Below are 15,016 nucleotides of genomic sequence, written 5' to 3'. Positions count from 1 at the left end.
TATTTTGACTCTCTTGATTTTTACTTTATTTAAAATTCTGTGTTAGGCTGTTATGATAAATGAAGTTGTTACCTACGTGAAACAGCAGAATAGTTACTAAGGAAAAAAAATGTTTCTTTACATTACAAGTCACAAATGTAAAAAGTTTTATATGTATTGCCACACTTTTCAATTTCTTTTTTAACATTTTAAAAATTAAAATCTTTCATATGAACTCACAGAACATGTACAATCACTCTAGGGGAAAAAAAGATAGAGGTATTTTCAGAGAGCTGATTATGCTGCAGGAGTGTTTTGATGAAATTATGTCTCTACCATGTCCTGAGTGTTTCTGATTTGCCTATGGGTACAGGTAATAAATTGTCCATATCAATTAAAGGACCTACTATTGTGATATATTCAGACAGATGTTATTGCTCATTTTTGCCCTTTGGAAAGCCAGAGTTCAGCTCTTCTGTTCATGCAAGAACACATTATGATAAAAATTCTCCTAGAAGATGTCATTGCTTTTGTGGGATCTTTTTGTTGATACACCACATGATTGTGCTGCCATTCAGAGGGACATCAACAGGCTGGAGAGATGGGCAGTGAGGAACCTCATCAAGTTCAGTAAAGGGAAGTGCAAAGTCCTGCACCTGGGGAGGAATAACCCCATGCACTAGTACAGGCTGGGGGCTGACCAGCTGGAGGGAAGCTCTGCAGAGAAGGACCTGGGGTCCTGGTGGAGAACAAGTTGACCATGAGCCACCGACGTCGCCTTGCGGCCAAGAAGGCCAATGGTATCCTGGGGTGCATCAGGAAGAGTGTTGCCAGCAGGTNGAGGGAGGTGATYCTCCCCCTCTMCTCAGCCCTGSTGAGGCCACATCTGGAGTACTGCGTCCAGTTCTGGGCTCCCCAGTACAAGAGGGATGTGGCACTACTGGAGCAAGTCCAGYRAAGGGCYRCAAAGRTGATTAGGGGACTGGAGCATCTCTCTTATGAGGAAAGGCTGAGAGAGCTTGGCCTGTTTAGCTTGGAGAAGAGAAGGCTGAGAGGGGATCTTATCAATGTGTACAAGTATCTGAAGGGAGGGTGTCAAGAGGATGGAGCCAGACTCTTTTCAGTGATGCCCAGCGACAGGATGCGAAGCAACGGGCGCAAACTGAAACACAGACAGTTCCATCTGAACATGAGGAAAAACTTTTTCMCTGTGAGRGTGACAGAGCACTGGAACAGGTTGCTCAGAGAGATTGCAGAGTCTCCTTGTCTGGAGATATTCAAAACCTGCCTGGACGCAATCCTGTGCAACGTGCTCTAGGTGACCCTGCTTGAGCAGGGGATAGGACTAGATGATCTCCAGAGGTCCCTTCCAACCTCAACTGTGCTGTGATTCTTACTCTGCATCTTTTAGACCAGGCTGAATGGGTCAGGGTCACCAACCCAAGAAAATGAGATGGAGTTTTTTTTATTTAAAAAAAAAAAAAGTGATAAYTGACTATGTTAGCCAAGGCCATGGGTACCTTTTATGAATTGTTTTCCTGCAAGTGCACAGTGCTCCTGGTATTGATGGAACCGATGTGTGTGTATAGCACTGTTTGTAGGAAGTTGCTGCCTTTATTTGCCAGTCAGATTGGAAGTAGCTAGTGTCATTTTGATTTTTCTTTTATAATCTGTTTAAGAAAAAAAAAAGACTCCTGAATTCTTCTCAACACTTTTTACTCATAGCTTGCATTTTTACTTGGTCAGGTTACATTGTTTTGATTGTATGTTACCTTCAAAGGGGCAGGTATAGTTAATACACATAATTGATTGTTGTCTCATGAGTTAAATATATCTCAAGGTCCCTTTAGAGAAAAGATAATGTCATGAGTGTTGCAAAACTGTATACTGAAGTGTAGTTATAAACTAAGAAAACATTGACAATTAGAAGTCCAGCACATGAAATAATCTTAAATGCCTGGTCGGAAATAGCAGAAATTGATTAGAGAATGTAGCTTTCAAGTGAAGTCTATGCTACCTTTTGGTGCAAATAAACTGTACAGAAATATAAAAACTAACTCTAATTCATGGTGAGACAAGTTAAAAGGGATAATTTGCTTTGCTTGCAGCCCTGGACGTTCTCCTGCCTGCTGTGACAATGAAATAATAATGATGAACCATGTCTACAAGGAAAGGTTCCCAAAGGTAATGAATTATATTTAAGATACCCTGTATCTAAACTAATAGGCAACGCAGGCTTTAAGTAAGTGGTGTTTTTGTTATGGGAACTAATGACCCAAGCCTGTAATGGCTTTCATAAAGTATCACCAAGCTGTTATTGTCACAGTGAAGAAAAATCCTGCTGAGAACTGGACATTCAGTTGGCAAAGCTGCTGAACTGGTTTGGAAACGAATCATGCTGGTAATATGTTCTGCTGATTGGAAAGCTGTGATACATTTGATTTCAATAGGTGGTGTATAGTTGCAGTAAGTATATATTAAGTTAGAACAGAACATATTTCTGTTGCTCAGCATTGTGCAGCATTCACTGATATACCTGCAAATTCCTTTCTTCAGTGGCATTTCTTATATTTTCTTAACACTCACTATATACTTACTTTAATAGTGAAGATCAATACAGGGTTATGAGGGTTTCACTACAAGATACCAAATGAGAAAAGGTTTCTGTCATGTCCAGAGATCTGAGATACAGATGAATTCCAAGGTGCAGGCATGTTGCTAGGAGCACTGCATTCTCAGTTGCTTCTAGGAGTTTGATGTTTCCCAATAAATAAATAATATAAAGTAAAGCTGATATAGTTCCAAAAAGTGCCCACAAAACAGAAGATCTGAAATATGAAGAGATATTTGTCTGGATTTGCCGAGTGGCTGAGCAATAATCTGAAGTGTGAAATGACCCATTTGTTTCAATGGGTGAGATATGAACTAAGAGGTGTTGGGTTACTATTTAATAAGGAAAATACTGAAATGTCTTTAGTGTCAGCGGTTCTGTGAGAAACAGACACTTGGTTCTATAAAGCAGATGCATCTAGTAACCTGCGTGCACATATTACAGGATCTGTGAGCCTGCGTTTTTATTGGTTAATGTTCTTTCAAACACTGCCCAGGGAAGTAGTTTCATGGTATAACCTGTATGAAAGGAAGAAAGATGCTGTGGTTTGTAGTACCTACAGTTTTATCAGAACAGACAAAGGAGACCTTTATGAGTTCTCCTTTTTTATTTTGACTTGAACTTAAGGGTTTACTGTCATGGGTGTTATTCTAGTCCTGCTGCGTGATCATCACAAGATTGTTGTACAGTGTATCGCAGGTGGCAGACATCAGGGAGGATGTGCATAACAGAATAGTAAGGCTGTTGCTTTTTTGCACCAGTAATGTGGGGAAATGTCATCTGTCATTTTGCCTCTCTATTTGCTTGCTTTTTTTGCTTTAGCCATTTCATATAGTGTGCCAAAATATCTTCCTAGGCGACACAGAAATGTAAAATCAGAAGTATGCTTTGACATTGTTAGAATTTCAGGAAAAGCTGATTTTTTTGTATCATGTATGTACTTGTATGTAGGCCACAGCCCAGATGGAAGAACGGCTTCGGGATATTATAACGAATCATTCTCCAGATAACGTCCTTCCCCTGGCAGATGGAGTGCTCAGTTTTACCCACCATCAGATCATAGAACTAGCTCGAGATTGCTTGGATAAATCCCACCAGGGCCTCATCACGTCACGATACTTCCTTGAATTACAACAGAAATTAGACAAATTGCTGCAGGAGGTATGAGCCATGAGATTACTCTTATCTTTGGTTGAAAAATTGTTTAAATCTGTTTGCCTAAGAGTTGTTGCCTTGAAATAATCATGACTGTTGCACTCAGATAATTGTCAAAGTGGTATTCATAGTCATTTTAGTCTGCATAATGACCACTACAAGGACTATAAGGCATCTTAGTGTACTACTCTGGGATAAATGGGTTATAAAGATTTCAGGAACAATAGCATTTTGTTATGCATTGCAAGTTATAAATTGCTTAGAGAAGTGTGTGCATAAGCCTTAAATGAGGAGACTCACAGTTCCATTTACTATGGATAAATGAGGAAACATATACTCTTTCCACTTTATCAACCCTACTAATAGCCTGCTGTGTTGAGAAAGCAGACAGCAGCCTTTAGCTTTCCATTAGCTGAAGGTTATTTAATTCTTTAAAATATTCTTAATATTCCTTTCATAATTAAACTGTCTATTAACAAACAAAAAAAACTGTTCTAAAAGTGTTAAAAAATGCCTTAAATTAGTCAGCAAAATGGATAAGAAAAACTTGGAAGCTGACTAAGTGAATATACTATGGCATAAGTCACTAATTTATAAATACATAATTTTTAAAACAAGGATTATGTTAGATGCTATACTGCTGTTTGTGTGGGATTCACACCCAATGATTGACAGGGCATTATGACCCAGGGTTTGTGACAGACCAGCAGATTTGATATTGACTTGAAATTTGCCAAGTGAGATGTTAAGATATCCTGCCTGTCTTAATTTACGTCTTTTCTTCTGCTTTCTTTGAAATGCAGGAGCAATTTCTAAAGGTTTTGGTTGATTCTTTCTGTGCTGCTTTTTTGTTAACTTCTATTTAGTAAATAGCTTTTTTTTCCCTTTTACTAATTTCTACAACTTCTGAATTTTTAACTTTTTCCCTTCATAAAGGAGTGCAAAAACTGACACATCAATGAAGTATTTCTGGAGTATTGAAACTCTGTTTTTCAAGCAGGGAAAATTCATGGCACTTTTCTAACTAATCAAAAAGAAATTTGAACTAAGTGAAATGCTCGTTTTTATGATGCCAAAGTGCGGGCAGAGTTGGCCAAGATACTGACTGGAGATACCTGACTATGAATTACGTTATGCTAGTGTGAGTGTCATAATACAAAGAAACATGTCTTAAAAGTTAAGATTCACTGAATTGTGTTTACAATAATGTGTTAAATGTGTTTAATGGCTGTGCAGTAAGTAGAGCTTAGAGTATAAGTTGGCTCATTTGGTTAAAAAAAAATCTCTAGTGAGTTATTTTCCACGCTGTATATAAAAATCATTGCTATCATACTCTGTAATGCAAATTATGTATGATGTAAAAGTTTCTTGCTTTGTAACAATTTAATTTCTTAAATTATTCAAAGGATCTTTTGAGTACCTGTCAATAACTTAACGTGACTATAAGAAAACTTGTTTTTTGCACAACTCAGTTGTCTTTGGATTCTTGTGATACTTTTGTTATCAGTTCCCAGCTGTGACATTTGGCAGAAAGCTGCATCTCCTGCTGCTACTTGGCATGCTGTGATTGCTTTACATAACCAGGGAGAGACTCCCCTGAGGCTTGAGCAGTTTGGTTCGGCTGACATTTTTTTAATTCTAAGGTCAAGGGGATCTGAAAGCTTTCCTGCTTCATCCTTCTTTCACATGTATTGAATCTTCTGTTCATATACACACCTAAGTGTCTACAAAGCCGTACAAAGTTGCTTTACATTTTGCTCGTGATTAAAATAGGCAGGTATTTTGTTTACAAAAGAGTTCTCTTTGGATTTAGTGTGTGGAATAAATATGGTTGTGTCTGATTAAGGTTCTTCCAAAACCTATTGCGGAGTGCTAGATTGGTGGTTCTGTGTGTGTGTGTGTGTGTGTGTGTGTGTGTGTTTTTAACAGATTAATTGTTCTCAGAATAAGGGGGGGGGGGGTCAAATTACAGTGCTAAAGTTGAGGGGGAGTTCCACTATGTAGCTTTATATTTTCTGTAGAATTTTCAATACCGAAAATTTAAATTTAAGATATATTATCTATGTAAAGTACCTAGTTGTTCATATTAATCACTTTCAAAATGTTAACTGGTTAGTTTTCTTTGAATTCTCTTCTTGGCTTTGAATAAGCAAGAGGGTTAGGAAAAACTGTGGTGTACAGTTTCTACTGTTCAGAGCAAAGAAATGCTTTGTTTGATATTTGAGTGAAGGGCTATCAATATATTTTAAGCAGAAGAAAGAACATATGGCTTCTTTGCATTCATTAGGGTCCTTAAATTATGCCCTTTGTTCATAGATGAGAAAGTTTGAAAGAAATTTGAAACACAGTTCAGGCCCTTGTGCAAATCTCTTCAAACCTTCCAGAAGCAATTTTCTTTTGTATATATTCTTTTATAGCATTATTCCCCCTTTGTCACTGTCATCTTTGCAGAACTCAATTTCTCGTTGTCTTCCTTTCTGCACATACCTGTATTTGGCCTCTCTGTGCAAGAATTAGCAGTGTCTCCTATTTTTAGGTCATTTTAGTATGACGTGGCCATAGGAAATCATTTTCAGTTGGGCATGGATGTTGCTTATATTTATTAATATTACATATGTCAGCTTTCTTTTCATCCTAAAATTAATAACTGAAGCTGGGAGACAGCTGTACATGTAGACATATGTTGTATTGAAATGCAGTCTCTTGTTATCCAAAACTGATAATAATAATACTAAGTTAATACATGCAGATATTGTATCCATTTGAAATTGTAGTCACTTTTGTTATTACAGTGTTAGAATTGTACGCATGGGATGACTTCAATTTGAAATGATAATGTTGCTTCTTTGCTCAAATCCTTGTTATTTCAGCAGGCATTTTGAAGATGAATTACTGTTTGAAGCGCATGCTTCAAAACCTGCAAGAGGTGTGCCAGATTTCTCCTGATCCCACTTTTCTGAGTTGAGTATTGAATAATTATCCCTTTCTTTCCGTCTTTTAGGCTCAAGAGCGATCAGAGAGTGGAGAACTGGCATTTATTAAGCAACTAGTCCGAAAGATCCTAATAGTTATTGCTCGTCCTGCTCGCTTATTGGAATGTCTGGTAAGGTGATCCTTACTGTAAGTAGGTTTCTTACTTGTTACTATGGCAAATCTCATTGGTTAGTATTGAAGGCCCTTTACACTTTTTTTTTTTTAACCGTTCAAACTACTGGGCTGAGTTTCCTTGTTGCTGGGATTCTTTTTGTTTTTTGCTCAAAAACAAGGGACTGTCAGGGACCTCCTGCAGTTGTGTTTAGTTCCTTCTATTGCAAATGTAATACCTTACATGCTTAAAATCAGTTGGGTTTTTCTGTTGGTTGTGTTGTGGGTTGTTGTTGGTGGTGGTTGTTGTTGTTATTTTGCTTTGGCTTTGCTTTTCTCCTGGGAAGTCTGTTCCAGAGTCTTATTTGCTCAGTGGCTTTCCCTTCATTGTCATCATTGTTCTTACCAGTTTCAGAATTTTGTTTCACTCAGCAACTGCCTGGGCTATAAGCAGCTTGCAGTCAGCTCTGTAGCACCTGACTGGCAGCGGGGACGCAGCAAGGGGGTTAGGGTATGTGAATGTACAGATGCTGAGTTACACTGGGGACCGTAAGATAAACAAGAGTTAACTTACTTATGCGTAAGCATAGCACTGATGTTGCTAGACTGGGCTAGCTCATGTGAGATCATATGGGAGTGTTTCTGCCTTGCCTCCCCATGCTGTGATRTCTGGGGTGGCTCAGGTGCGGGAAGTTGCTCATACGCGCTGAGCACCAATGTGCTTGAGTTGTTCAATGGAACTAATAAATCCACGCAGAACACTGTGCTTGGGAGAATGTTTAGACACCCAAATACCATGTAAGTCCCAGCCTGAGTCCAACAGGCCTGGCGCGCAGCCCGAGCTGCCTTTGTTGAGCCACTGTGCTTGCCAGTGCCAGGTTCACAGTGTTGATGCTGCACATAGCTATTTGAGGCTGGCAAGGCTCTGCTTATGCGAGAGCCACTAACCTGCTGCTAGACTCAACTTATGCCTGAAAGTGGCATAACTGCATTTGCATGGCACCGAATCTGAGCTAGTAAGTCTTTCCAGCCTGGTTTGGCTCTGTGCTRTGTCTCTTCATCTGTGGCACAGTTAATCCATGACCTAGATAGATCAACTGTGGGCGTTTTGAGAGCTGACTCTGTTTTGTTTGGGAAACATCATGTCTCAGTATTCCCAGTTGCAATTTGTTCATGACTTAAAGTTCAGAAGAAATGTAAAATAAGGTATATGCTCTTAATCAGCGTGCAGCTGATGGGAAAAAAAAATTTTTCAGATACTAGAGGAGAGGAGACCTTAGCATGTCCTGACTTTGCTGTTGAATACAAACCACAAGCATTTTTCCTTTGCCCTGTCCCCTCAAAGGTATCATAATGCTCATTCCACTCTTGAATGGCTTTTCTTGTTCTGTTCTCCGGGTTCACATAATTTTTCTCCAGCCCTTTTTCCAATTTCTCATATGATCTGTCTTGTCTTCCCTCTTGTCCTTGCCTTTCTCTGTCACCACACATGTGAAAATACCCTTAAACACATTACCTGTCCTGTTGGCTCAGAGACCTGTGCTCCCTGTGACGCTTCAGTGTCACTAGTGTCACTTTAGTGTCTCTAGTTCTGGTGCCTAGCTGCATCCAACTATCCAACTGTTCAGCTTTGCAGAGCAGTGATTGCAGAGAGAGTCAGCACGGCTCCCTCGGAGTATTCTTATTTTGGATGAGATCTATAGGAGATTTTAGCTGCAATTTAACAAGTTTCTGCAGAGTATGTTTCTTCAGAGGCAGGTAGCTTGAAACAATTTAGGCAGACTGTCACAAAAAACACATTTCTAATGCAAGATGGTGCTAAGCCTACCCATAAAAGTAACTGGAATATTTTGATCTTGAAAAAACGATGTTGTTGGTTTTCCATAGTATCCCTCTGGAAAGTTTTGAATCATACTGGTTGATATTTTAGAAAGTTTTTCTGAAATAGATACTAGGTAGGGAAAACTTCAGCCTCTGTAAGCAAGTTTGTAACACTATAAGAAATCAGTGGTTTTATCACAAGAAGCTTCAGATACCTTAAGGTAATACTGTCAGTTTGCTTATAGTGCTCTTAGCTCAGGTGTTCATGGTATGTGAGCACCTATTTGTATTCATTTTTTAATCATATGAATAAAACTTTTGCTTGTTTGGTTTGTACCAAGAGCTACTGCCAAATACTGAGAGATTTCTTCCATTTGAAGTGACTTCTGTACATGAGAAATTAAACACAAAAGTAAAAATAGAGATTAGGAAATAAATTCCATGCTTCTAAATAACTGTGTGTGTGTGTGTATTTCCATGTGATTAGAGCTATCTGTTTTGTAATTGCCCTGACTTACTAACAAGTGGAGGAGAAGCTTTATAAATATTTCAGCCATTGATACAGGTAAGGAGAAGAAAATATTTCCTTAATGAAGGTGGATAGGAACTCTTGGCATACATCATTGCGGTGTTCTTCAGTGCTGGGGAGTAAGATATAAGTGGTTCAGTTGGAGAATGCAACAACATGTCAGATGAGGCGAGTAAAGCTAAAATAATGTTTAGCGCTCAGTTCAGGTTTCCAGGCAGTTAGCAACCTCCTGAGACTTCAAGCTAATAAAGAGAGTTTGGGTATTTCATGTGTTTGTGGAAGATCTGTTGGAGTAGGGCTGCAGATGTTGAAAATTCTTTCATGGAAAATAAAAAACCTAAGATTGTTTTCACAAGACTGAAAGTTCCAAGATATTCATTTCAGTAAATTGTGTCTCCTCCTGGTAGTTGTTTGGATGTTTCCAAAGTGAAAGATGTTACCTAATTTCTCAAGCTGTATTCCAGGGTGGGATGTTGCGTTTCCCAAGTCCTGGATAGCCTAAAGAGCCAGGCCAGGAGCCTTGTGACCCAGCAGACAGACTAAAGCCCCAGGGAGTCATGGCAGGCCAACACATGGTCTGCAGGGAAGCTAACCAGCTCAGCAGCTTGCCTGGCTTTTACGGAAATTTTTGACAGAACTGACTTATGCCAGCAAAAAGTCTGTTACATTGCCTCAGTGTTTCATGACTTAAACTGCTTTCACTGGAGAAATTCTTACTGACTCTCGCTCTATAAGCATTGCACCTGTCATGATTTATGGTAGACAAGAACATCTTGAAGAGTGTAAGGGCTATGTGAGAGGGGTTTTTTTGTTTGTTTCTTTTTTTAAACTATGCATGAATACAGGGAGATAGTGTTAGTGAGAGTTTATTAAAAAAACAAAACAAAAACTTTTAAAACTTTTCTTAGTTCGCTTCAATTGTTTCCATTTTTATCATATATTAAGGTAGTAAAATAAACTGCAGGGGACTTAGAGGAGAGGCAAAGTTTTGGTTTTCTATTTTTTTTCCTCTCTCTTTGAGAGGGACTGTTTGAGGCTTGCCTTTTAGGCATGGAATAAATGATTATAATAATATAGTTGGTTCCTGAAGGAGACTGTTTCATTTCCAGATTTGGAACTATTGGATCAATGAAATTCAAATACTGTTTTCAGCAACTTATTACTTGAACTTGGTTCTAAAGCTAATGATTTATTTAATTGTATTTTCCATAAAACACAGTACATATATATGGATTAAAAATACCTCAAAAATTTTTTAGAAGTAAAAGCAGAGAGCAATATATTTACACAGTTTATTTCAATAGTAGATTTTTATATGCAAGTGGCAGCAGGAAGGTGAAGTATTCTGTATGTGAAATTTTATCATCGAATGGTGTATTGCTGGTTATAGGTCATTTCATTCTGAATATTATGGGAAGTTTTTGGGGCAGAGAACTTCCTGCGCTTATAAGATAGTGCTCTGTAATAATGGTCTGAAATTTCATCACTTACAGCATGTTGCAATATGTCGCAATCGTAAAAGAATAATAGGCTACTAGTAGTAGAATAATGAGGTGTTGGTTTTTTAGTAGGGGAAATATCAAATGTTTGCCATAGAGGAAGCAAAGAAAGGTTTTATGTTAGGTTTTAAGACTTCAGTTTCTGCAAGAAGGAGTGATGGTGATTATTTATTTTTCTTCTAGGAATTTGATCCTGAAGAGTTTTACTATCTTCTGGAAGCAGCTGAAGGCCATGCTAAAGAGGGGCAAGGTATTAAGACAGACATCCCTCGATATATTATTAGCCAGCTGGGCTTAAATAAAGATCCACTGGAAGGTAAGTGCACCTCCTGGTCCAGCTATCAACTCCCAGTAGCTTTCCATGAGTTCAATCATTGTGATACTGTGTTTGTACCTCAAAAAGTCAAAGGAAAGGCAGTAGTAGAACAAACAGTTCACTAACCTTCACAGTTCATTCACAAGCTGAAAGGGATGAGAGACTGCCTCAAATTCGATGGTCACTGTTATCCAACCATAGTTATAAATGAAACTGGGCTGAACCTTTATTAACCCTTCAGTGCTCCCACCCTCCCATAATTTAGACTCCCTGAGAAGAATGTATTCCATTGCTATTAAAACTGCAGAGATTTAGTTTTCCTAAGCAATTTCTGTGTCTATGATGATGACTTTTGTAGGAGAAGCTCAGGTTCCCATGGAGGTGCTGGTCGCTGCAAAGCATTATTTTGTGGCCTGTTTCATGCTTTCTACACACAGTGTTGGGAACTAAGAACAGTGTTGGGAAAACTAAGATTACTTCTTTCTCTTAACTAGAACATTTTGTCTTCTATTCTGACACCATTGGTGATAAATGGAAATTGGTTCATTGTGTTCAGTGTTAGCCCTGCAGGTTGGAAGTCCAGTAGGAATGTCGTCATGGAAAACATGCCTGGTGCTGTTTTGCTTGTCTGTTGTGTTGTGACACAGGACAAAGGGGGTCTCTAGGAGAGGGCTTGATAACACAAAATATTAGAAAAAATTGTAGTAGGCTTTTATGTATTAGTTCTTATGATGCAAGACCATATTTTATTAAAACAAAGAGTAGTGTATTTTAAGTGTGTTAGAAGAAAGGGCTTTTTTGTTCAATTTAAGCAGCTTGTGAAGTTAGTTCTGCCAGATTTTGACAGGAATTTGGTTAGATCTAATTCAGTTAGATTGGTATTGTTATAGATGATACTCATGTTATGTTAAAAGATTTAAAGGAAAAGTGCAATTCTATTATTAGTCCTCTTCCTATCTCCGCACCAGAACGTCCTCACCCAAATTTAATATTATTTTTAATCTGAAAAATACATTACAGCAGCAGCGACACTTTTTGTTTGGATTCAGAGCACAGCAAGAAGGCAGGACAAATTGAGAAAATATAAATAAAAATTGTTTTCCATGGGTTACTGGGGAAGATAAAGAAGTAGCTTAACTCTCTGCAATATAAAGTGGTGTCTGCTGGATTTGAAGAGCTGTTCGTCTGGCCTAGAAGCACAATCCATAAGTCTTTCCCTGATCAAGTATGCAAGATGTAATTTAGAGTGTGGGTTGAGGGTTTAGTGTTATTGACCCTGATTCTACCACTTGAACTGTATCTTACTGATTAAAATCTTCATGGCCACTTGGATAAAAGGGTTCCTCAGCATGAGTAGAGAATCTGACACTATGTAAGTTTGCTAATGTCTTCTATGAATCTTTTTAAATAGTTTATTGAGAGAGAGGTCTGGATACAAATGTTACATATAAATAATAAATGATACTGTTCACAGAAACAGAATATTTACTTTATATGTCTACTTTATTTAGAGCACATCTTATAAATGCACTTCATAAATTAAATATTGATAAAAATTACTTAAACTTTGAAACATTCCAAGGTAATTGAAATATTTTTCCTGTGAGAAAAAAAGGCTATGTGGTTTTTCACACTGAGGGGTGTGTGATGTGCAGATTACTGACTTTTGGTTCAGTTGAGATTTGGGGCAATTAAATAATTTTGTGTATCATTTTAAAGGTTAATGTATATGTAGGTTTGTATTCAAATAATTCAGGTCATCTAATTCATATTAATATTTTCCTGCCTCCCCACAAAAAGTGACATTTACAAACAGTGTAAATCACTATGCATTGACTTCTTCAGTGATCCATTCTGTTTTTAAGTTGACAACTCTATATGAAAGGATGTTTCATAAGCAGAAATAAAAGAATGGCACTATGGGTTTATGCCCTCAAATTAATCATCTAGAAAGCAAAATATTTAGAAACACTGAAATTATTTGTATTAAAAAGTGTTGTGAGAGTTCTTTAAATTCCTTGTATGGAAAATATTTTAACAGCAGTAAGAACCAGGTCTCTTCCCCTCCCCCCCCCCCCAAAAAAAAAAAAAAACTCAAAAAGAAGCACTGAACTGGATTTCCAAACAAGCTGTTAAATTATGCCTCCAGTTTTTGTAAATGTTCATGCAAGGGCTCTCACTTCCTCTGCAGAGAAAAACAACCTACTGCTTTAGACCCTTCTCTACTTTCCTCCTTTGTTTGCTGCCTTAGCTGTAGTATCCTGTCTTTGAGTGAAATAATGCATGCATTACTTGGAGATAATGCCAGATAAATTTATACTATACGAAAGCAATACCACAGCAGATTCATCACTTATCAGAGACTGGTGGCTGCATTTCTGAAAAGTTCCCCAGGGAGAAATTTTTCCCCATGGTTCTTAAATTACCATCTTTACCTTTTTGAATCATGAGTCTTCAGAAATGGTTTAAATCAATGAAAGAAAAAGGGCAGATGTTTAATGGTATTTAGATGAGTTTTAAAAATCTCTTCAGGCATTACAAAATGGTTCCTTAGCTCTGTGCTTCAAAAGCTGACTCTTGGTTCCATTCCATTACTACCCACTGTTTGCAAATAATATGTATTTTTCAGATAGTGGTTATTTTGCAAAAGTTCTCTTTAAAAATGGCTCATTTTAATTTGCTATTTATGAAAATAATTTCAGTCGAGAAGGTTGTCAAAGTATATTATTCTGGCTTCCTTGGTTCTCACCCATACAATAAAGGTTTCATCAACACTTCTGTTATAAAAACCCCATGTTCACAGAACTGTGATTTGACAGTAAAATTCACTCCAGCTCGGAACTTGACCTTTATGGGTTTAGCTTAGTCTCTCTTTTATTTGTTTATTCTTATTTGAGACATTTTTCACTGTTTAATGACTTTATATTCAGAATTTTTGGAATGTTTTTAGCTTCTGTAACTCTTAAGCTATGTTTGTTTTTTCAAAGTAATATTTTAGGTGCTTCAGTTTCTTACACATTGCAAACTTTGTGTTTTGCATAATGATTATGTGTGAGAGTTACTTTTTAATTCTTTAGCTATTCCAAGACAAAATTATGTGTGTGATTAATTTACTCTTAATGATTACAGTAAGTATTGTGCAGATTGCTACCTAGAATTTCACTTGTAATTGTCACTTATAATATTATATAGAAAAATCCGGTTCAGATATTTTATGTGAATATTCAATTATTTTTTGTATTTATAAATTCAGTTAACAGTGCTGACATTAAAAATGCACCTTACAAATTTCAGGCGGTCCTGTCTCTGATCCCCAGCACATAATTATGAACTGACATGTGCATCTTTGGCTCTGCAGAGTATATAATTAACTATGTATATGATTAAAGTAATACTAAGCTTCCAAGGGTGTTTTAGTTACCAGCTGTCCCATTTAGCTTTTACTATGACAAGGAATTCTTATGTTATTGGGCCCATTGAGAGCAGAACAGACTTGGGAACTCTGCAGCAGAGGCTAACACTGGGTAGGATAATAAGATAACCTGTGGACCCCCAAAATCTTAACCTTCGTATCTTAATCTTCTTAAAAAATGGCTGATTCTGTTAGGCATGTCAGCATTTCTGTGCAAACCACTGAAAGTTCTTACTGTCTAAACTAGAAGCTTTTTAGCTGTAACTGAAGCTTTAGCAAAGCTTTAGCGACTGTGAAGTCTTAGCAAATTAGTGCTATCCCCTAATGCTCACATCACACAGATCGCTCAAAATTGCCGCATCTTAGCAGCCATAACAATATTGTTCTTTATTACTATGTAGCTGTTTGAATTCTTTGATGGAAGATTTCATAGACGTGGAATAGCAGGTCTTCCTTTACCAGATGGGTTTTATCCTCTTAATCACAGAATCACAGAATCACAGAATCGCTGAGGTTGGAAGGGACCTCTGGAGATCATCTAGTCCAACCCCCCTGCTCAAGCAGGGTCACCTACAGCACATTGCACAGGATTGCATCCAGGCGTGTTTTG

At 37.6% G+C, this 15,016-nt stretch overlaps 1 protein-coding gene across 2 annotated transcripts in view; it reads left to right on the top strand.

Moving 5' to 3' along the window:
- LOC112961353 (microtubule-associated serine/threonine-protein kinase 4-like) overlaps positions 1-15,016 on the top strand; it is an 89,316-nt gene that overhangs the window by 54,601 nt on the left and 19,699 nt on the right. For both annotated transcript variants that reach the window (XM_026056437.1, XM_026056438.1), the window contains exons 6-9: positions 2,088-2,163; positions 3,542-3,751; positions 6,747-6,848; positions 10,862-10,994. In XM_026056437.1, the coding sequence (XP_025912222.1) occupies positions 2,088-2,163; positions 3,542-3,751; positions 6,747-6,848; positions 10,862-10,994 (521 nt within the window). The remainder of the gene's footprint in view (positions 1-2,087; positions 2,164-3,541; positions 3,752-6,746; positions 6,849-10,861; positions 10,995-15,016) is intronic.

This window comes from Apteryx rowi, unplaced genomic scaffold (genome assembly GCF_003343035.1).
Source record: "Apteryx rowi isolate R43461 unplaced genomic scaffold, aptRow1 scaffold_131, whole genome shotgun sequence".
Classification (NCBI taxonomy): Eukaryota; Metazoa; Chordata; class Aves; order Apterygiformes; family Apterygidae; genus Apteryx; species Apteryx rowi.
Note: the sequence above shows the minus strand (reverse complement) of the source record. Positions and strands in the feature narration are given on the sequence as shown.